The sequence below is a fragment of the Sphaerodactylus townsendi genome, linkage group LG06 (genome assembly GCF_021028975.2).
Source record: "Sphaerodactylus townsendi isolate TG3544 linkage group LG06, MPM_Stown_v2.3, whole genome shotgun sequence".
In the NCBI taxonomy this organism is placed as follows: domain Eukaryota; kingdom Metazoa; phylum Chordata; class Lepidosauria; order Squamata; family Sphaerodactylidae; genus Sphaerodactylus; species Sphaerodactylus townsendi.
In genome coordinates this window covers 24768477-24791580 of record NC_059430.1, presented here as the reverse complement: position 1 = coordinate 24791580, position 23104 = coordinate 24768477, and the positions used below count along the sequence as shown (strand labels likewise).

The 23104-nt window shown below is 43.1% G+C and overlaps 1 protein-coding gene across 9 annotated transcripts in view; it reads left to right on the top strand.

Annotated features, from left to right (window-relative positions):
• Positions 1–23104, top strand: part of ERC1 (ELKS/RAB6-interacting/CAST family member 1) — a 214022-nt gene that overhangs the window by 16929 nt on the left and 173989 nt on the right. For all 9 annotated transcript variants that reach the window (XM_048499842.1, XM_048499841.1, XM_048499840.1 and 6 more), the window contains one exon: positions 16998–17414. In XM_048499842.1, the coding sequence (XP_048355799.1) occupies positions 16998–17414 (417 nt within the window). The remainder of the gene's footprint in view (positions 1–16997; positions 17415–23104) is intronic.

The window sequence follows — 23104 nt, the reverse complement described above, 5'->3', positions numbered from 1 at the left end:
GCCATCTTACTATTTGGGTTGGCTGTGGCCCCCCATGTTTTTTCCAAATGTATGGCGGCAGTGGTGGAACGTCTTGCCAGTGTGGGATCAATTTATCTGCAGTCTTGCTAATTACCCCATCACTTTCCTAATCTGCTTTGTATCCATTCTTATAACCTGACTCTTGGACTGCTTTTGGAATATATAACCTGATGCTGGTCTGCCTTCTGACTTTTTGCTATTGGACCATGGACTCTGAGTTTTGGACTGTGACCTAATAATTCCTGACAGACCCTGTGGTTACTCTGGAATGTGACGTTAGGACACAGCCTTTTTTGTAGCTGATACTAGCAGTTCCCCTCCCCCCCATCATTACATCATTACATGCCCAAGATCTGGTCCTGTTCCAGCTATGTACAGAAGCCTTAAACGAACCCCCTATGCTGCCCAGTTCTGTGACTTTCTCTTTCTCCCACAGCATTTGACAGGACAATGACTCGTTTTCTTTCTATGACATTTAGAGAGCAAGAAGGAATGTGATTTGTCCTTACCTCCTTCCCCATTACCTGTGTGATGTTGGTGTTCTTTAGAAGCATATTAATAGTTCCTGGAAGAGAAAATCAATATCATCAGGCAAGCTTTCCCAGAAGATAGCTAGCCTGCAATTACCAGTTTTCCCCCAAGATTATTTGTCTGTGGCAGATTTTGTTTTCTTATTCAGTCTATGGAGACTTTGAATGTGACTTAAAAATTATCAATAGTGGTAAATAAACAAATAAAAATGGCATGTGTTTGAAGTTTCAGTGTTAAGTTACTTTACCGTGAAGAGATGGAAAATGTCTGAAAATTCTAAAGCCATGGGGGTAAAAAAAATTTTTAGGAAAAAATTGAAAATATATGCAATTTTCCTCTCCTATGAAACCTAGATCCATTTGCTGCATGTTAAGAAACCAAACCACTTCATAGTCTCTTGCTCAAACTCAAAACTTTCATTTAAGCACAAGGTTTGAAGATCATGGAAAAGTCCTATTCTTTGAGCATCAAGGCCAAACTGCCAGTGAGTTAGAGAGAGGATGGAAGGCAAATGACCATAAAAGGTGCCTGATCAGTCCTTAACGTTTCAAGGCTGCCCTTATTGGCGCTACATTCATTGCTTCCATAGACCTTACAGAAGTATACCTGCACATTCCCATCTACATGGGATGTCACAGGTTCCTTTTTTTTCCATACCGAGATAATCACTTCCAGTTTTAGAGTCCTTCCACTTGGCTTGGCATTGGCTTTCCAAATCTTTTCCAAGGTACTGTTGATATTCATGGCACTGACCCAAAGACAAGAAATCCAGATTCATTCTTACCTGCATGACATCCTGATCTGTTCACCTACTCAGGAACAAGCCATCAAATACAGACCTTAGAGTTACATGGTTATCTCCTGAACATAAGAACATAAGAACAAGCCAGCTGGATCAGACCAAAGTCCATCTAGTCCAGCTTTCTGCTACTCGCAGTGGCCCACCAGGTGCCTTTGGGAGCTCACATGTAGGATGTGAACGCAATGGCCTTCTGCGGCTGTTGCTCCCGATCACCTGGTCTGTTAAGGCATTTGCAATCTCAGATCAAAGAGGATCAAGGTTGGTAGCCATAAATCGACTTCTCCTCCATAAATCTGTCCAAGCCCCTTTTAAAGCCATCCAGGTTAGTGGCCATCACCACCTCCTGTGGCAGCATATTCCAAACACCAATCACACGTTGCGTGAAGAAGTGTTTCCTTTTATTAGTCCTAATTCTTCCCCCCAGCATTTTCAATGTATGCGCCCTGGTTCTAGTATTGTGAGAAAGAGAGAAAAATTTCTCTCTGTCAACATTTTCTACCCCATGCATAATTTCTCTTTTCTCTGTTCTCTGAACAGAGAAAAGAGTAGACTCAGTCCTTCTCAGAGGCTACAACTTCTAGGGGTCATTACACAGAAGAACATATTATTCCTCTTAGAGGACATTGTGATCAAGGTATCCACTTGGCCAAGATAGCAGCCAAGGGCTCCCAGCTAATGTCACTGGCATGCCTTCAGGGCTTGATGACAACATGCACAGGATCAGTTCCATGGACACAATTCCATTCCAGGTAGTAAGACTGACCCCTGCAAGCACCTTGTCCACATCCTTGGGCTACATCTATTGGAATTGATCCCAAACAATCTGACATGACAGTGCACTGGATATCTCCAACTTCCTCCAACCATGGAGTCCAATTCCTGGCAAATCTGGACTAATACAACAAAATGATTGCCTCTCTGGAAATTTCTTCAATCCTGTCCAACTCAAGTTTGAGTTTTTTATTCTTTGTCCTACCCCCTTCCTCTGTTTCTCTTGTGCCATCGTGAGTTTTAGGGATAGGAATTCTTTCATAGTCTTTCATTATGTGATGTTGATATCCACTGTCATCTTGGATGGAGGTGCTGTACAAATCTCAAAATTGCAAATAAACTGAAAAGACCTTGCAATCCACGTGCCGAGTCTCTCAAGCTTTTGTGATTAGCTGTCAAATTACGACCATCTGATTATACTTTGTTTTTAATTTGTAGACATGTTTTGTAACTTATCACTGAAGTTTTGTTTTGACAGATCCCCTGGTACAGCTTCATCTGGCACCTGCATCAGCTGATAGTCTTGGCAACATTATTCTCTAAAATGTCCATAAGTTAGGATAGTGGTGATCTCTTCAGGTGTTCTCTGTCACAGATTTCCCTCTTCAGGTCCCTTTGACTGGCATTTTGTCCACAATGTTGTATTGTTATCTAATGGCTGACATCATGATTAACTTTTAGAGATCCCAGGATGAATCAAAACTAAAAAGCAATTCTCTTTAAATTTCATTTTCACCTGTGTAATTACGATACACGCATTTTAAAGTTGTTTTTCTCTCATTTACAGTCTTAAAGCCGTTGACTTGTGTTAAAGGCTGGTTTTCTGAATAAGAGAATCAGAGCAAATGTTGCTAACTCTTGAGGGGGGCATGCAATATATTATGCAGGGTTACAAGGCTTCCCAGTGGCAAACTTTGTTGTCTGCCGTGTTGCATGGAAGTTCAGCTGGCTGAAAATGTCCAGCACCTGTGGCCCTGCATCCTAGGTCTCTCATCTCCAAGAAGACAGATAAGAACTTGCCAGTCAGCGTGACTTTCCCCCTCTTGGTTTCTTCCTCCCCAGCTGCTCCACAGAAGAAAGGGCTTACACCAGCCAGGGTCTGTAAACAGCTTTTGACATTTATTTATAGCATTTTAAACAGCAAAGAACTAAGTCAGATAAAATTGAAGTATTGTCAAAGGCTTTCACGGCTGGATTCAACTGGTTGTTGTGGGTTTTCCAGGCTGTGTGGTCATTGTGTAGATCAAGATCTACCAGACCATGGCCACATAGCCCAGAAAACCCACAATAACTGGTCAAATAAAATCAGTCCCTTTCAGTATACTGAGTAAGCTTTTCCGAAAACTCCAGCAGGGCAGAAAAACTCTCCTTACTATTGAAGCATCCACCAGCTTCTTTTCTACCACCCCTTCTGACCTCCTCCCTACATACTGTACTTGATTAACCATCATTAGCAGCTGCTCCTATACTTGTTAACAGTTGCAGGTGTTGTTAAACTGGGTGGAGGCTCATGAGCTACAGGTATGGCTTCAACTGGTGATGTTCATATTGGATCAACAGTAGCTTTTCTGTGCATGTGTATAAAACGAAACACCTGCGTTGCACACAATGCATCATCACTTATGTGGAAAACCTAGAAGTGTCCTCATGTAACACAAGAAACTCTCTGGTGGACGTGATTCCTAGAGAGACATATTGTTCCTAACATCATGGCTGACATGCACCATGCTTCCTCTTGTTTCGACCTCTAGGCATAGCCTGAAATCCTAACTATTATGGCAGCTATGAATATTTAGACCAACCAAACCATGTATACTTATTTCCAATTCTATGAAGAAACTGTATTCTGTCTTGTGATTTCTTGTCCAATGTCTACCACCTTATTCTGCTTTCAAAAGTAATTGTCCTTGCATATGTACAGTGAGGTTAAAAAAAAGGTATGAGCATCAATTGGGGAAATATAGGAATCAAGACTTTAATCAGCCTTTTTCTCAAAGATTTGAAATGTTATTTTAAAATGCAAGAGCTTCCACTTCATTGTTTACCTATTTACTGGAAACAGAATTAGGCTATTAATTATAGAGAGTTGGTACATGTGGGATTAGAATATAGTAATCTTGGCTATATTTGGTTTCCATTATTGCATGAAGATGGAAGAGGAAAAACTGTTAGCCAAACAGTAATCCGTTAAAATGAGCTTTACTGGCAAAATCCCACAATCAGAACTGCTTAACGAATGTGTCAGAAAAATCAAATGCCCCATTAAAGAACCTGGCTTTTTTCTGGGGTGGTATGATATTTTGTTGACATGTTTGACATGTTTCTTGAAATAAACTAGATAAATAGATCCCAAGTATGTACAAGTGAACCTGCTAGTTGATTCCACATGATAATTCAGGCATCATTCTTTTTCCTGGCTTTGCGTGTCGACATTTCATATTAATTCTTCATATCCTAGTTTCCTCTTTAGCTACCCTCCACTGCCTGGGATCCACAAGAGTGGGTGTATCAGATGAATGTGAGAGGAGGTAATTGTCAAGAGAGCCTGTAAACATGGTTTGTAGATAGAATATTCATAAGACTACTCTTGGCTGGCCAGAGATCAACAGTTGTGGATATGTAAACTGGTTTCTTAGGCAGAAAAGAGTCCAAAAAAGGGTAGGTTGAAGGCTGAACAGTAGCTGCATAGGAGAATCAACAGAGAAATTAGATTTCTCTTGAAGCTGCTGAATGATTACAGGTCTGAGAACATTAGGGAAGGCATTAATTAACTCACTAATAGAATAAGCTTCTCTAGGCAAGCTAATACCTTCATATGGGCATAGGTCCAATTTGTGGCTGGTCAGTCTTTTGGGTCAAGTGCATATTCTAAGGAATGGCAGTTGCTTGTGACGGAAACACAAATAAACCGTGGTGCATCTATTTATTAACTGCCATTAATCTAAAGAGAAGCTGTGTAACTTCCATAATAGTGACAGGACCCTCTTGTTCCCTTGGTTCTGCTCTGTAGTCCTCTTTGCCAATGCTTAGATATTTCTTAGGAAAGTGGGAAGATTTTTAGAAGCTTTAAGTAACCATAATGTGTGTGATAATTTTTTCCCCCTTGATGTACGTATTCTGTTTTATCTTCTATATGTGTCTTGGTAGCATGTTATTCTTATCTTCAGCTAACTGGTAAATAGGTCTTTAGTCTTTCCGGGCTGTTAGTAATGCTGGTAATTGTCCATTTGTACAGAGTACAATGATTAGTCAGCATTTATATCGACATAAGTAACAGAATAATGGACATTGTTGTAAGGCAAGTCTGTATGATGTTTTAGCCAAATGTCATGACTTAGTACACAGACGGCTGTAGTCTTGCCTTTTTGGGGATAGTATTGTAGTCTACATACATGGAATACATATATGGAAAAATGGCATCAGAATAACTTCTGCCCCTTTCATTAAAGTACAAAAACAATTAGTAGAATTAGTTGATTTTGGAAATGAGACATCTCAGCACTGAGTGGCAAGCTTATTGATGACAGAGTTAGCAGCTTTGAAGTTGTGACTTGGGAAAGTATGTCAGTACAGAGATGCTGATTTTGCTGATGGAAGTAGAAAATATTTGGTACCATTAATTTTTACTTAATACTAAAACCTTGCTACAGATGAAATTGAGGAAAGTTGGCAAGAAGGAAAAATGATCTAGTATTGCAGAATATTCTGAAGTGTGAATAAAAGCATACTCATAAATATGCACATATCAGCTTAATACCCAAATGATGAATGCTGGAAAGTACTTTAAAAGGAATAAAAACAAGGGCTTTGAAGAAAATATGTTCTTCGAGGCCAAATCCCCCAGCCAGGATTCTTTAGGATTTAAGTAGACAGTCTTGCCTTGAAGTTTAAGGAAGCTTGGGGTATCTGAAATTGGGTATTGAGGGCACAGCGCGTGCACTCTTTTAGCCTAGAACTTTTCCCCAACTATTTCCAGTTTAAAAGGAAGCAAATGAAAGATTGCATACTTTCCTTCAACCTAATTCCTTGTCACAGCCATTTGCAAATTGCTTTTGGTTGTCTGAAAAATTAAGGGAAAAGAGAAGCTAAAATGCTTTATGAAACTGCTCACTCTAGTTGCTATAGCAAAATAATTTTAATATGTATAAAACGTGCTGGTCAGAGTATATTTGGTCCTCATCAGCCTACAGGGGAATGGCTATGGGAGGTAGATTTTCTTTTGAATAACTTGGATAAGTATTATTTTTCCATTTGTCTGGGGAGTCTCCTGAATAATGAAACCCCCTACCTGGACAGTGGGTGGCTTGGTTTTGCTTCAGGTTTGATTGGCAGAAGGGTCAACCACTTCGTTATTAGGGACAGAGGCAGTGCTTCCCAGGGCAGTTTTAAAAAGCTGATATTTAGGCTATTATTACCAGTGATATATTAGTTGTTCATTAAAGTAAAGGTAGATGACAATGTGACAGACTTGCCTTTCCTTGGAGGTACAGTAGTCAAGATCAGGGCCACACAGCTGTTAACTGCAGGCTTGATTATCTGAACATACTATAAGCCTTTGATTCACTATAGTATATTCATCTAGAACATATGTTCCAACAGAAAATAATTGAGACCTTAGGCAACAATGTCTTTTTCCTTTATCAGAGCTAGGAGGCAAAAGAATTTATAAGCATAATCAAGTATGGTTAAAAGCATAAAATCCTCGTATTCCCCAAATCCAGTTCCCCCCCTAGTCTGAGGGGAAAAAACAGATTTTTATTGAATTATGTGTTTTGGGCAAGTCTCTTAGTTCCAGACAGAAGTCTCAAAACACTAAGTGCTGAAGAAATGCAAAACAAATTGGTTCTGATAAGTAAGCTTTGATCCTCATGCAGACATAAAAGCTTGGGTCTCCAATATTCTTTTCACTGAAATAATCACAGGGCTGGAAAAGTATATTAACATTCATATTGGAAAATTCTGGTGGAGTCCTCTGTATCATAGAATAGCATTTAACGTTAGGCTAATTAAGAGGCCAACTAGTTAAATTGCCTGCTGCTGCTGTAAGTGCTGGAGCCAATCTGTGTTGGACTAATGATGGATTCACATAATTGACGTTTTCCAGTGTAAGTTATATTTTACACCTATGGGAACGACCCATTGGTTACTTACGTGAAGGGGTTTTCTGCTGGATGATGGGAGACCGTCTTGCTTGGGTTTTCATCACCTTCTCTCAAGGAGGCAGGAACAATTTCCGTTGGCCACGCCCACTAGCCTTGCTGACGTTGTCAAGCCCCAGTATCTGACTGCTGCAGAAGGACTTGCACAAACAATAGTACAAACGACACAAACATACCAACAAGGCCCTAACCTGGGACACTGACATCCAACTCACCCAGTGGCCAACTAACTATAAGATCAAAAAAGTAGGCTCAAGGTAACGAAGTATAACTAAGAACAAGAACAAGAACCGGAGCACATTGACGGGGAGACCCAAACCAGGGTATCAAGACGGTCTCCCATCATCCAGCAGAAGACCCCTTCACGTAAGTAACCAATGGGTCGTTCTACTGGATGTTGGGAGACCGTCTTGCTTGGGACTTCCCGAGCAGTACCCCAAATATAGGGTGGGCCCAATTAGTCCCCCACAATGTGCTCCAGAACACGTCTACCGAGAGACGCCTGGACTGCATCAATGGAGGATAGGCGATAGTGACGGACAAAAGAGGAAGGAGACGCCCAAGTGGCAGCTCAGCAAATCTCCTCAATGGGTACATGCTTCACCAAGGCTGCATTAGCCGCAGCGCTTCTGGTTGAATGAGCGGTAATGGCTCCCGGAACGGGAAGGTGGCTAGCCTTATGGGCTTCTATGATACAAGTTTTGATGTTAGAACTTATAGCCGCCGTGGACATAGCTTCCCCCAACCTAGGTGGGGCCACATTAATAAACAGGCATTCTGATTTCCTGAATGGTTCGGATCGAATAAGGAAAGCTTTAAGGGAACGGCGAACATCCAAGTGGTGCCAGAGCCGTTCCCTGGGGTGCTTTGGATCAGGGCAAAAATTGGGGAGCACCACCTCCTGTCTAAGGTGGAATCTGGAATCTACCTTTGGCCGGAAGGACGGATCCAGTTTAAGGACCACTTTTTCTGGAAAAAATTGACAAAATTGAGGGTTGACAGAAAGTGCCCTGATCTCCAAAACCCGTCTGGCCGAAGTTATCGCTACTAAGAAGAGAAGTTTCATTCTTAGCCACCTAAGGTGGATGGACTGGACGGGTTCGAAGGGAGATCTAGTGATGGCGTCCAATACCGAGTGTAATCTCCAAGTTGGGAACCTATGGACTACGGGAGGCTGGGACAACTTAACCCCCTTCAGGAAACTGACCACATCAGGATGTCTAGTGAGGGGACTACCCTGTACTTTAGGGATAACCGTAGCCAATGCTGCTAACTGCCTCCTAAGGGTGGCGCTATGGAGTCCACTCTGAAATCCATCCTGGAGGAAGTGTAAAATGTCAGCCAATAGAGGTGCCATCGGGTCCAGCTTCTTGCGTGCACACCAGCGAGCGAAGGCCTTCCAGGATGAGTTATAAACCCTAATCGTGGACCCTCTTCTAGCCGCCAACATGGTGTCCACTACCTCCCTGGAGTAACCCTTGCTTGTTAGCCTGCTCCCCTCGATAGCCACGCGGTCAGATTGAATCGACCTGGGTCTGGGTGTACTATGGGGCCCTGCATTAGGAGATCTGTCATTACAGGAAGTATCAGGGGAGGAGCGATAGCCAGCTCCTGGATCACTGAGTACCAAGGGCGACGAGGCCAATTGGGTGCCACCAGAATCAATGACCTTCGTTCCCTCTGAACTCGGTGCAGCAGTCTGGACAGTAGTGGGAACGGAGGGAAGGCGTACAGAAGACCGTTCGGCCAACGGGCGGACAGCGCGTTGGTGTCCAGTGCCTGAGGATGGAAAAATCTGGACAGGAATGATGGAACCTGTGCGTTGTCCTGAGACGCAAAAAGGTCTGTCGTCGGCATTCCGAATTTCTTGGTGATCGAAAGAAACACCGAGCGTTTCAGACTCCACTCCGTCTCCCTGATCTTGGATCTGCTGAGCCAGTCTGCTTCGACATTCAACACACCTCGAATATGCTCCGCCCGAAGTGAGGCCAGATTCGCCTCCGCCCAAATAAGAATCTTGAATGCCTCTCTGTGAAGGTCCGACGATCTGGAGCCTCCCTGATGGTTGATATAACACCTCACGGAGATGTTGTCCGTATGGATGATGACATGCCGTCGAAGAATCTCCTGGCAAAAGCGTTTCAAGGCTAAGAAGATCGCTCTGACTTCTAAGATGTTGATTGGCGTCTGAAGACGGTGTTGTGGCCAGACCCCCTGCGCATAGAGGGGCCCCAGGGTGGCTCCCCAACCTAGGAGACTTGCATCTGTGAAGATGTGACACGGCTCCAGAATGGAGAACACCTACCCCGACGTTAGCTGCCGAGGGAGCAACCACCACTTCAAACTGATCCTGACTGCCGAGGGAAGGCGGATCTGCCTGTCCAACCTGAGGATTATCTGGGTGGCGAAAGGACGGAGCAGACCCTGTAAGGGCCTGGCATGGGCCCTGCCCCACTGTATCATGTCCATCGTGGAAAGTAGGAGGCCCAGTAGACTCACCAGCTGGAGAAGATTGCTGCTGTTGCGTCTCAAGGTCTGCAGAACTGCCTGACGAATCTTCCGAGCTTTGTCCTCTGGCACCGATAGCATGCAGGTGGAGGTGTTTATCCACGCACCTAGGTGCTCCATTGATCGGGATGGGATCGTGGAGCTCTTTTCCTGATTGATCACGAACCCGTGATCGGAAAGAGTTTGTTGTACCTGGAGGACATCTCGTCTCGCCGAAGCTTCTGACCTTGATCGAATCAAGATGTCGTCCAGGTACGGGTGTAAGTGAATGCCCTGACTCCTGAGAAGGGCTATGGGGGCCACTAAAACCTTTGTGAACACCCGAGGGGCTGTAGCTAACCCAAAGGGGAGGGCAACGAATTGAAAATGGTCGTGGCCTATGGCAAACCTGAGGTACTGTTGGTGGGCTGGGTGGATTGGCACATGTAAGTACGCCTCGGACAAGTCCAAGGAGGTTAAGAAATCTCTGCGTTGGATTGCTTCCACTGTGGAGCGGAGCGTTTCCATTCGAAATTTGAACCGTCTGAGGTGTCTGTTGACCCTTTTCAAATTCAAGATGGCCCTGGTATCCCCGTTCTTCTTGGGTACCGTGAAAAATGGAGAATAAGTCCCTCTGAACCGCTGGTGTTCTGGGACCGGCTGAATGGCATGGATGACCAAAAGGTGCTGGACTGCTAATCTCAACTGGGAAGCCTTGATAGGGTTGGAGCTGATGGGGGAGGGAATGAAACGGCTCCTTGGCCAAAGCTTGAATTCTAACGAGTACCCTACCGAGACGACCTCCCTGACCCAGGCGTCCACGTGATCTCCTAGCCACCTGTGGCTGAAGGCCAAAAGACGCCCCCCTATGGGGATGTCTTGGTAGTCAGGCCTTGTTACTGCCCGACTCGGGACGGAAATCCTTGTTGGGTTTACCCTGGGACCTGAAGTCCTGTCTCTTGCGGAATGATGACTGACTTTGCCAAGGTTGCCTTCTCCCCTCCCTACTGAAACGGGGGGGAGGACGATAGGATCGAAAGGGCTGTCTTGGCGTGAATCTGGGCTTATCTGCACGCACCGAGCGTGGCATTGACTTTTTGTGATCTTTTGTCTCTACTAAAATACGGTCTAATTCTGTGCCAAAAAGTATGCCCGCCTGAAAGTCGAAGCTAGAAACCACTGACTTTGACAAAACATCAGCCTGCCACGGCTTAAGCCAAATTAGACGGTTCACCACCGAAGCAGTAGCCATAGTGCGTGACGAATTAAGGAAGGCGTCCAGCGTTGCGTCGGCTAGGAAGGAAGCGGCCATTAACACTCGCTCCGCCCCCTCCCTGAGACCCTGATCTTCAGGGGGAATGCGTGCCAGCAAACGCTGAAGCCAGACTATGGCTGCTCTGGCTACCGTGGCCGCAGGGGCCAAAATCTTGGCCGACATAGCCGTGCCCTCATGGACTCTGCGGAGTAGGTGGTCTGCCATTTTCTCTAAGGGGTCCTTAATTGAACCCTCACCATCTCTATATACTAAGCCCCCTGAATGCAGGGCTGAGACGGGCCCATCCACCAATGTGGTCCTAGTGAGTGACGTGAGGTGGTCTGGTGTAAGATAGAGCTTCTTGAAAACAGGGGGGAAACCCTTGTTTTTTGCCGGGCCCACCCACTCCTTCCTGAACTTCCGTTCAAAGAGCTCTGGGAGTGGGAAATATTTCTGGGATTCCTCATCCTTGCGCAGAAGAGCCGCCAACCCCTTGGGACAGCCCTTGATGGGCTTTGCCTTACTAGCATCATTGGGGTCCTCTGCATCTGCCTCATCATGCAATTCAAGTGCAGAAATTGTCTTGGATAATAGAAAGGAAACATCCTCGGACTTAAATAGCCTATGGGACTGCTCAGAAGCCTCTGTCTGGGGTGATTCTGGTTCTGAAAAGTGATCAGTCCAGGTCTACCTCCGCCTCAGAACACTCGCTCCAGTCAGAGCTGGGGGAAGATTCCTGCCACAGCCTGTCTCTGGTAGCCCTCCTAGGGGACCTAGATCTGCCCCTGTGCCTGGATGATGGGCGCCTGGAAGTGGGAAGGGGGCTGCAATAATGCCCCACCTCCTCCCTGATCGACTCTCTCATAAGAGAAAGTAAACGATCTGGAGTGAAGTTGGCCCATCCGGCTCCCGGCCGGTTAACAACAGGGCCCAAAGTCACCTCCCCTCTGGGGTCTTGCCTGCGCGCCAGCGCCGATGCTGCTAGCGCTCCGTCAAGCTGAGGGCCGCTGCCGGAGGCCGCCTCCTCCTCCCGCCGATCCGTTGCCTCAGAGGTGGCCTGCGCTGCCGCGCCTGACTCTCGGCCCTCCGAACGGCTGCGGCGTCGACTCAACGGCCTGGCCGAGGAGGAGCGCCTCGGAACGCCGCGGGTGCGGGCGTCGTCTCTGGAGGGGGACCACTGGCCAAGCCGCCGGCTGCGCTGGGCCCCCATAGCCTCTACCTCTCTCCCAGCCCTCCGGCTGTGCGAGGAGGGTCCGCCCGTTCTTGCCGCCGCCCTGGTGCTCTCCGCAATCGAGCGCACGAAGCGCTCTCGCGGCGGGGAAAATGGCGCCGACGCCATGACGATCCGTTGGCGGGAAGAACTCCCTCTCTTTCTCTTCTCCTCAACTCTCCTCACAGACCACAGAGGGAACGGGGGAGGAGGATGTGAGGTAAATTTGGCAACACGAGGAAAGGTAAAGCACAAACACACACAAATCCTCTGTCTTTCTTTCTCTCTCTCTCTCTCTCTCTCTCTCTCTCTCTCTCTCTCTCGCTCTCTCTCTCTCTCTCTCTCTTTTTGAAGAGCCTACAAAAAAGCCTGCACTCCCTGTTCAAGGCAGGAAGATACTGGGGCTTGACGACGTCAGCAAGGCTAGTGGGCGTGGCCAACGGAAATTGTTCCTGCCTCCTTGAGAGAAGGTGATGAAAACCCAAGCAAGACGGTCTCCCAACATCCAGTAGAACTGCTTGGCATTGGTTTAAGTCAAAGCTTGCATATTCTTTCAGTTGATATTGGGTCAATAAGATCTGTTAGTTTCCATTTTCTTTTCTTTCTAGCACCAGAACTAGGAAATTCCAATGCAAACTAGACTGTGGACGGATTGCAAGATGGAAGAAGGCTATGAGGAGCAAAGGGGCAAATATGCTCCCTTTGTTGTAAGCAGAACTGGTGAAAATAAGAATGGGTCCTAGAGCTTGTATTCAAATTGTTGTTAAGGTTTACCACACCTGAGAAGTAATCATTTATTGGAAGCTAGCAAATGTTCTTTCCTCTTCCTTGCTCTGGGTCACATTAATCATTAATCAAAGGTCACATAAATCATGTGGATAAACTAGTTTTAGTTATTATCATTTCTTGCTAAGAAATTCTGGGAATAGTATTTCCCTTGGGGAATCTAAACATCTTTATTAGAGAACTCTGATTACCTTGGTGATTCCTAGCATCTCTTGAGGGTCACCTGGACTATTAAACCCATTTGGATTCGATATTGCCATCAGATTGTGCAGTAGCGAATACACAGAAGAACAGATCAGTTTGCCCTTTACTGACCTGATACATGTGGGGCAACTTGACATTGAAACCTGTTACTATTTCAAAACATCAATTCTAAAACAGTTTCACACAGAGCTGTCAGCCATTCCTATTCAGTGAGTACAATGACTGTTTGTAGCTAACAAGTCATTTTATACAATTTTTGTTCCATTTAGATGTTTAGCTTTCAATCTGAGATTCCCCCAGCACAGACTTGGAGAGTGGTGTATGTTGGTTTCAGCAGGCATGCTGCCCAGTGACAGAATCTGCCCCCTATACTACGCCTCAAATTCCTATGCCAGTAATAAATAAAACCATGCTGTGGCCAATTTAATACTACAAAAATATTGTGCAGCATGCTTATTTAGGGACCAGTAACCCCTGTCCTACCTTGGACCAGCAATGCATGGTATCACATTGGATAAAGTTATAGCCAGGCCTGATGGGATAGTTGCTTAGCCACTACTGTAATATTCCCAGCATTTGGAATGCCTACTTTAACTTGAAGAGGATTCAGAGGTATTTCGCAGGATCAGTGCAGAGTAGTGGTTAGGATTAGAACTGAGGAACCTAGGTCAAAACCCTTCTCTGCCATGCAGTTCACTGTGATCTTGGGCCAGTCAAACACACTTGCTGTTCCAACCTCACAGGATTGTTGAAATAGGCAGGAGAGAGCCAAAGAATGCAGGCATACTTAGAGGAAGGGTTAGTATAAACATGCAGTGTAAGTAGCTATTCTTTCTACTTGCAACTGATTTCTTTACCCTGCTCCAGTCATCTTAAAGTAGATCATTGCCAATAGCAGAACAAGTAATTTTTCCTCTTTTTCCTATGTGCTCAAGTTACTCATTTTTGGATGTACTCTGGTGGTGTCTTGTACTTGCGCACCCACATATGCACCCTTAAACCAAATGAAGTTATTCTTATGGTCTGAGAGAGTTACAAATGTACTGGCTCCAAGTATTTAGTGATAGAATTTTAATCCCTTTGCTTTCCTGCTGCCTTTAAGATAATTCAGTAAAAGAACTCTTTTAAATGCAAGTTGGTTTGTGGACTTGCCAGTTACATTAAATCCTATTAAAAGCATAGCTTGGCTTCAAAACTGATCTTTAACCAGTATAAAAATAACCCTCACATTTCCATACAAATAAAGTTCCTGATGTCCCTGACCAATCATAGAGTGAAAATGCATTGTGCTGTGGAGTCCATGAAGCTTCACATTGCCATGGCCCAGTGGGACACCTGTCATTACAGTTTAAGGTTTGTGCATGATCCGAAAACTGAATATCAACCAAGAGTATTTCTTGACAGACCCACCATTGTGTCCAGTGTCAATGGAGCAGATTCTGTTTCTTGGAAAGGTTGGCAACTTCAGTTCCTTGTTTTTGTATTCTCTATCTACAAGATTTAGTTCATGTAGAAAGTTGAGCTTTGTTGGTTATGATGATCCTGAAGGGTTTTCAATGCAAGAGCAGGTCAGAGGTGGTGGTTTGCAAATCTTTTTGGCATTGTTAAATTTTTGCCACTTGCCAAGTTAATTTCAAACCATTTCTTTGACTTCTGAACATCCACCACAGTCTGACTGCTTTGTCACAAATTTGCCATTATTATTCAGTACAACTAATATCTGTTGAATCTGTTATAAATAGTAACAATCCAAATGTGCAGATTTAATTTCTTCCTTGCTATCATTTGGAGTGAAAGAAGCATTAATGGCAGTTAGCGCCATCTTTTTCAGTACGTATTTCATCACCATTTCTTCACCTATAATTACATCTCTGCTAATAACAGCGCCATAGTATCTCTCCTATTGCTCATCAGTGCCACATGCCTTTAGCTTCTGTTATACTCAAATGCTTGTGAGTTGGGAATAGTTCAGTTTCCATCAAATGTGGTGTTTGTGTTTGCAGAAATGCCACAATACAGTATGCAGAAAGAACAGCAGAATCATTTGGGATACCAGAAGGTGCCTCTATACTTACCCACCCAGTGATATTTGTATGTGGCAAATGCAAATTGTGTACAAGGTATCCTGCAAAATATCAGGGTTTAAAATTAAATTCTAGGAAGTTAAAATATATTTGGATGCTTTCAGAAATTAGCAACAAATATATTAATGCTACAGTTTCCCATTGTTTTCAGACAGGAAGTTTTAAAGTATGTTACCTGCTGGTCATCATTAAATATGTAGGTAGGGCTTTATTTGCCTTCTTGCTTTATGCATTTCAATTCATCAGAGTCTTGAGCCATAATTGCAGCAGGGGGAATAGAAAAGGACAGGCACAATTAGGAACAGGCAAGAACCAGTGTGAGGGGAAAAGATGAGTGGCAATAAAAACCCTGACATAAAATGCAAGCCAGGAGCTTGACATGTAAGATGAAATCAGATGACAAACCTGAATAAGGACCAAAAAGCAGGATTAGAGCCAGACACCTCATTCAGGTTTGACTACTGATTGCATGAGTTAATGAGTTAGTGCAATTAATTATGACTGTACATGGCTAAAGGGCTTGGAATCCAGGCTAATAACTGTGCTAGAGTGAAATGTGTGGTTTGAACAGTTGAACTGGAGAGACTGGAAGGTAAACCTAGGTGGCAGGTATAAACCTAGATGTCAAGCCACAATATATGCAGGCGCTGCTAGAAGCTTTAAAGAACGTTCATGTACTCTCTAGACATCTCTGTTCCATAATTCACTGCGCCTATTGGGTCATCTTTATATAGTATGTTACTACCTACACAACATCATACTGTAATATAGCATAGGCAAACATTGTCTGAAAACTGGCCAGAGGCCAACTGAAAACCTGTATTCTCCTAACACTGTATTCTACCCCAGGTTGCCAACATGCCATTGATAACTGTGTCATTTGACTCCAGCTAGTTGAAAGAAGCAGCTGGAAAAGAGAAGATCTTGATCCTGGAGAGCAGCATATCAGTTCCTACCTCTTCCTTCCATGGAAAGGAACTTGGGAAGAGGAGGGCAAAGCAGGAGAAGGCTAGAAAGGCTCACATAGGAAAGAATAAGAGAGGAGGGGAACATGTAGGGTTTGCAGGTTTTTTCTTTTTGCTAGATGTCCTGAAAACTGTCTTTAAGATTCAGAGAAGGGAGATAAAACGCTTAACCGAATGTGCTTAAGTGGTAGAATGCATTCTCCACAACTCCCACTGTGAAAAAAGATGATCCTTGCCCCTAGTGTTTAAAAGTTAAAGTTTAAAAGAGGAAAAAAAAATTGTGATTTTTTTCTCTAACTGCTATTCAAAATCAGCAGTAGTTCTAGGTAGGTAAAAACTGAAATCACAGCTTAGAAGGGGGTTGGAATTGAGCTGCTAAGCAGTCATTCTGAAATCAAAATACCCTCATCACTAAAGGAGATCTAACAATCTATTCTTGTAACATTTGAGATTTGCTGAATTCTGTTTTGGTTTCCTGGTTTTCTTCACACTGGCTTTTTGGTGCAACCCAGTACAACATCTTATTGTCTTAGTATAGAGACTCTGATTGCAATATATCAAATATAGGATTACACTTTTTAACACATTAAAGGCTTTTACTGGCAACATAATGCTGGATCCTTGTTCAAGTTCAAGTTGTGTATCCTTTTCATCTTGTTGCCAGAACGTTCTGCCAACCCCTTACTTGTTAGCAACTTCATTTATTTGGGTTTTATTTCCAGCATATGCAGATGACAATTCAGGCTCTTCAAGATGAGCTTCGGATCCAGAGGGACCTGAACCAGCTTTTCCAGCAAGACAGCAGCAGTAGATCTAATGAGCCTTTTGTAGCAGAGCTTACAGAGGAAAACTTCCAGCGGCTTCATGCGGAACATGAGCGCCAGGCCAAGGAACTCTTCTTGTTACGCAAAACTTTGGAAGAAATGGAGTTGCGCATTGAAACTCAAAAGCAAACCTTAAATGCTCGTGATGAATCCATCAAAAAGTTATTGGAAATGTTGCAGAGCAAAGGGCTGTCTGCAAAAGTCACAGAAGAGGATCACGAGAGGACCAGACGGTTGGCTGAGGCAGAGATGCACGTGCACCACCTGGAAACCTTACTGGAACAGAAGGAAAAGGAGAACAGCATGCTAAGAGAGGTGAGTAGTGATCTTCGTATGAAAGCACTTTCTCTCCTGCTTTCTATGAGCTTTTATCTTTCAATGTCTAAAATTAATTGCAGTTCAACTTTCTCATTCAGTTAATTCACCTATTCTCAAATAATTAGCTACTCATTTACTTCTTTTGTCATAGGACCGTGGTGGCGAACCTATGGCACTCCAGATGTTCATGGACTACAATTCCCATCAGCCCCTGCCAGCATGCCCAATTGGCCATGCTGGCAGGGAACGAATATCAAAGCTGATCTGGAGGTCTCTGGACCATCTCTATCGGTTTAAAGAGAACCAGAGGCGTGTGCAGGGTGTCAGACTAGGACCTGGGAAACCCCAGTTCAAATCCCTACCCATGCTATGAAACCTTGGGCCAGTCACACACTTTCAGCCTTAACCCCACCCAGTATTTGGAGGCAATGCAGTGTCATGGAGGCATGCAGTGGTAAACCACCTCTGAACTTTTCTTGCCTTGAAAACCCTATGGGGTCACTGTAAGTCAGCTGTGACTTGACAGCAAGAAAATGTTGGATACCACTTGAATCCTATGTATTTGACCCATAGTTACTGTAAACTTAGAAAAATAACCTTAGATACCATTTCAAAAACTAAGTTTGTTGAATCTTACCTTAATTTTTCCTTGTCAATGTCAAACCAGTAAACCTGAATTGGAGTCTTGTGGCTGCTAAAAAGTAGCAAAATTTTATTCTTGCTTACCCTTCTGTGGATTAAAGAAATGGGCATTAGTCAACAAAAGCATGTTGTTCTATAAAATTCCACAAAAATCCTATGTATTTTTTCTTCAACCAATTAACATGAATTTTCTCTGACAAGGGGGTTCCAATTTTTCCCTTTAATCTGTTAAAGTACAGTACACACTGATGGCTTTGCATAGGTCTAAAAATAAGCCTACATGAAGAAATTGGCATTGTTTCTCTAGAGATATGTTCACTTTAAATAACTCAATCTGATCACAGTGTGTGAAGTTCAAGATGTTCTTTGTATGTCTTATGACATAGGAATCTATGCATAGGAAACATATGTGTCTTTGACAGCAGTTGTAAAGGCTGGGGATTGGACTGGATGGCCCTTGGGGCATATAGGCACCCTACCTACTGAAGTCTGAAAATGAGATAATTTACCTTAACTTGAGACATGAAGTCTGTCTCATAACGATGATATGCACTGATGGAACAGAATATTGGGGTATCATACTAAAATCCTTCATATGTCTGGCAAGCAGAGATTTATAATAGACAGGGCTGCATATCTCAAAATAAACTGACATGTTGAGAAACTTCATGTGCTTTAAAGGTCTTCGGAATGGAGATAAGAAGAATAGCCAGAAAACTTACTTCGTTTGCAGAACTGCAAGACGTATTTACTCCTTATGAATAACAAAAAAAAAAGAACTTGTTTGAATCAATAGGAAATATTGCTATCCCTTAGTCTAGGTATGTAGCTGTATTTTGAAAACTGTAAATGAACATCTACCTGTATTCAGAAGTACAAGGAAAAGTCTTGGCAGCAGTAATCTGTGCTTGCTCTGCAGGTTTCCATGGAAACAGTCAGTTTGCTGTGAAAGGGTATTTGATGAAATCATTTGCTGCCTTGGATTCATAGCCTAAAACATATTATTTAAAATGTAATAACGATTGCCTTTTGGAATGTTGCATTCTCTATCACCAATTTTGCGTTAACATTTCCACAAAAGATGGTAAAATGTTGCTGAATAACCCTGTGGACAGTAAGCAATAAGCACATAACATGCTGCCTACTGCTTGCTGCCAGAAAATAAACTTTGCTCCCAGAAAATAAAGTGTGGGGGGCACAAGACTGACAAAGCAATCTTCATGTGTTTAGGTGAACCTGAAGGTTAGGCAGGCAACAGTCAATAACTAAAGCTAAAGAGACTAAAGATAGTTGAACAAGGGATATTTTTAGTCGTAATGTTTTGCATATTTCCAGTTCAGTTTTATAAAACTCATAGCAGCATACCAAACCAATGCAATGTTGATGGTTAACCCACCTCTCTAGCTCTGTAAGAAAAACATGTGGAGAAGAAATCATAGATTTCCCCCCCCACCTAATATTTAGTCGGAACCTTTGTGTCTGTAGTTTAAACCCATTATTGCAAGTCCTATCCTCTGCTGCCAACCGAAACAGCTCCCTGACCTCCTCTAAGTGGCAGCCCTTGACATTCTTAAAAGAGATCAATCATGTCCCCCATCACACTCCTCTTCTCAAGACTGAACATTCCCAAGTCCCTCAATCTTTCCTCATAGGACTTGTTCTCCAGGCCACCGATAATCCTCGTCACTCTCCTCTGCACAATTTTAGAGGTGGAGAATATAATGATTCTCTTATATCTCACAGAACACCCTAGTGCAGAAATGATGGATTTTGGATTTTTTTCTTGGCAAGATAAGGAAAAAGTGGCAAAAAATGGCTTGACAGTTGGAAGACAATGGGTTTTTTCCCCTTACATGACCACTCCCTCTGTACTTTAAACTCTTATTCTGAAAAGGAATCTGTAAAATTTAAATGTTGTGTGCATGAATTAACCAATCTGGCTTGCTGCTAGCATCACCTATAATAATTTTCCACCAATCCAGTGTTAAAAAATGCTTAAACTGTCCTTGAAAAGTGCTCAGGAGTTTTTGCTGGTGCTGAGAAACATCTGTGGCAGATACAGAGGTACAAAAATGCATTCATTGGGTGCTGAGGTAGGCTTCTTCTTGGTTAACAGTTCATGGTGCTGGTATTCTGAACAGTAGAAGCATAAATAGGCTTGCAAGCTTATGCTTGGATTTCCTTCTCCTCCTTCCACTCCCCGGTCTCTACTTCCAGTCGTGGCTGATTGTTCTTGGCATGCTTTATAGAGGGAGCTGTTGATTGGTATCAGTACTTGCAGTGAAAATTGAAAATGACCTATTTAAGTTATGCTAAAAACTGATTTCACACATGCCACTTTGATTCTCTCTTACCTGATATTGGAGAAATGCACATATGAAAGGCAGAAATGCCATTTTAAATGTGTCAAGAATGAGTGGAGTGGGGAGGGAAAAGAACATTGCAAGTTCAGCAAAAGGGAAAAGGAGCACATCAGAAAGGTTGTACTCCCCTGATTCTTGCTGTGCCTTCCAAGGATAATTCCACACACACACACACACACACACACACACACACACACACACACACACACACACACACACACACACACACACACACACACACACACACACACACACACACACACACACACACACACACACACACACACACACACACACACACACACACCCACTGCACATATTCTCTCAATGTGGATAATACAAGTAAAGAGACACCTAATTTTTTCCCCAGCTGTGGTCATATAGATGCAAATCACTCAGTTGTCTATATCCTCCTCCATATCCCCAGTTTCTAGACAGTTAACATCTTTTATTTGTTTTAAGAAGGCAGTGTCTGTTCCAGTACTAATATACATAGTAATGTTTTAATTACACACAAAAACTGACAAGAAATTGTAAAAACGTTAACCTTACATGCTAACAATATCTTGCGTAACCAGGGGCAGGGGAAAGAGAAGGTAAGTAATGCCTAACAACATTTAAAATACCTGAATATGGGAAGCATTTTTTCCCTAAAATTGTACCCATGTGGAATAGAATTCTTCTGTTGCCCTCATCTCCTGTGGTTATCTGACTGGGATGTGAAGAAATCCAAACATAGAGGACCCTCGTTTTAGCAGTTTATATCAGTAAGCTCTCTTTCAGTCAGGCAAAACAATGTAAGAAACTACATCTTGAACCAGTCCTGGATTCACTAGGCTGGCTCGTCCAAGGCCACAGGTTGTAAGCCAGAGGCCAAGTGCCAAGTCAAGGGCCAGGTGTTCTTCAACCCCTGCTAAAAGCTTATAGCTCTGATCATGCCCAAGCTTTATTCCTGTAACAGGAAAGAAAAACAAAAGATCAGTTAGCTCTTATGGATCTGGCAGAGAGATTCCTTGTCAGTCTTCCACCTTCCACTATTAACAGTTCTTTGTTTGTGGTTGAAAACCTTAGAAAACAGATTTGTTGCAGAACTTTATTTGAAGAGCTTGACTTGGAAATGTCCTTCAGATAGATCCTTGTTATGTAATTCAGGAGCAGTATTAGACCTTATTGATGTGTTTTGTTCTTTGAGATTCTTTTGGGTGCTGTTTTTTTTACCACAGTTAATCTACATTTTTAATTAACAGCTTCAATTACAGTCCAGTTTTTGTTTTTTCAGTTCAAAATGTTATCAAATCCCAGGATTTGTATCCAAATTTGCTTTGTTCCTCATGGGCTGTAGAATCCCCTGAGCTAGCTGTAAGTTTCTCAGACTTATAATATTAACTCTGTGGCTGTTTTAAGCATAATTAAGCCATGCCTAGATGGACACAGTGTTGTTTCTATCAGTAAGATCAATACTAAAAACACGTCTTCATCCATAGAAGAACAGAAAGTCTTTAGAGAAGTGATAAATTTAGAATTCATCATATTGGAGGAAGACACTCTGGTTGAGATTCAAATCCCAAATTGGTCTTCTGATGTGAAGAGCTCTTACTGCGCTAAAAAGTGTCTGAAGCGTAATGATTTTGGCCCTGCTTCTATTGTGATATATTTTTGTTATTCTTTTCTGTTGCCTTTTCTCTTTGATATATGCTTATGGTGCTTGCTGATTTTAATTGTTAGTATTAATGTTCGCTGGTTTTGTTGTGTTATATTTCTTGTTAAGGGTTTATGTTAGCTGGAAGGCCGAATGCAGATATTAATAGAAGCATAAAAACCAGCTGGAAATGCTGCAGGTCTTAGAGAACACACATTTAATTTATTTATTTATTTATTTATTTATTGTTTCAGCTTTTATACCGCCCCATCCCCGAGGATGTGTGGATGTTAGCTTTACTGCCAGCAATGGAGGTACCACATAATATGGCCTCTGAACTCAGTTGCTGCACAGTGTCCTCATGTCTCCCAAGAAATCCCAGCCAGATTGAAGGTAGCAGAAGAAAGTTTAGCCAACTCCATCTTCTTTCAGAAGGTTGAAGCAATGCATTTGTATTTATTTATTTACATATATCCCTCTTTTCGCCCCAGATGGGACAAAGTAGCTTTTAGAACGTAGCTCTCACCTCTTCACTTTCTCACAACAACGCTGTGAAAGTTTGTGACTGCCCCAAGGTCACCTGGTGAGCTTCCATTGTAAAAGTGGATATTTGGACCCTAGTTACCAAGGATGTCAGTCTGCCACTCTGTCCAGTATGCTACACTGGCTCTCAATGTATAGCAGCTTGTCACTGTGGTTCAGCATCACACACCATGTGACACTCTGTGATTACAGAAGAATGCAATTGGGGATATCCCAGGTCTTATCTGACTTTTGTTATGACCCTTTAAATATGACAGGGTTAGCTACATGTCTTTTAGCAGCATCAGTATTGTTTAGCTTGTAGCCCAGTCTTGACTGGGTGGAGGGCATCTCACAGCAGTAGCAGAAAGGACCAAGTGTTGTGCTGGCAACCTGTAGAGGTATTGAGAGATTAAGAACATTTTCCCAGTCGTGAACTACTAGATAGAACACACGGTGAATATGAAGTGTGGGCTTTTCCCACTAACTTGGATGGTAGAGGCAGGATCCCTCATGCTTCT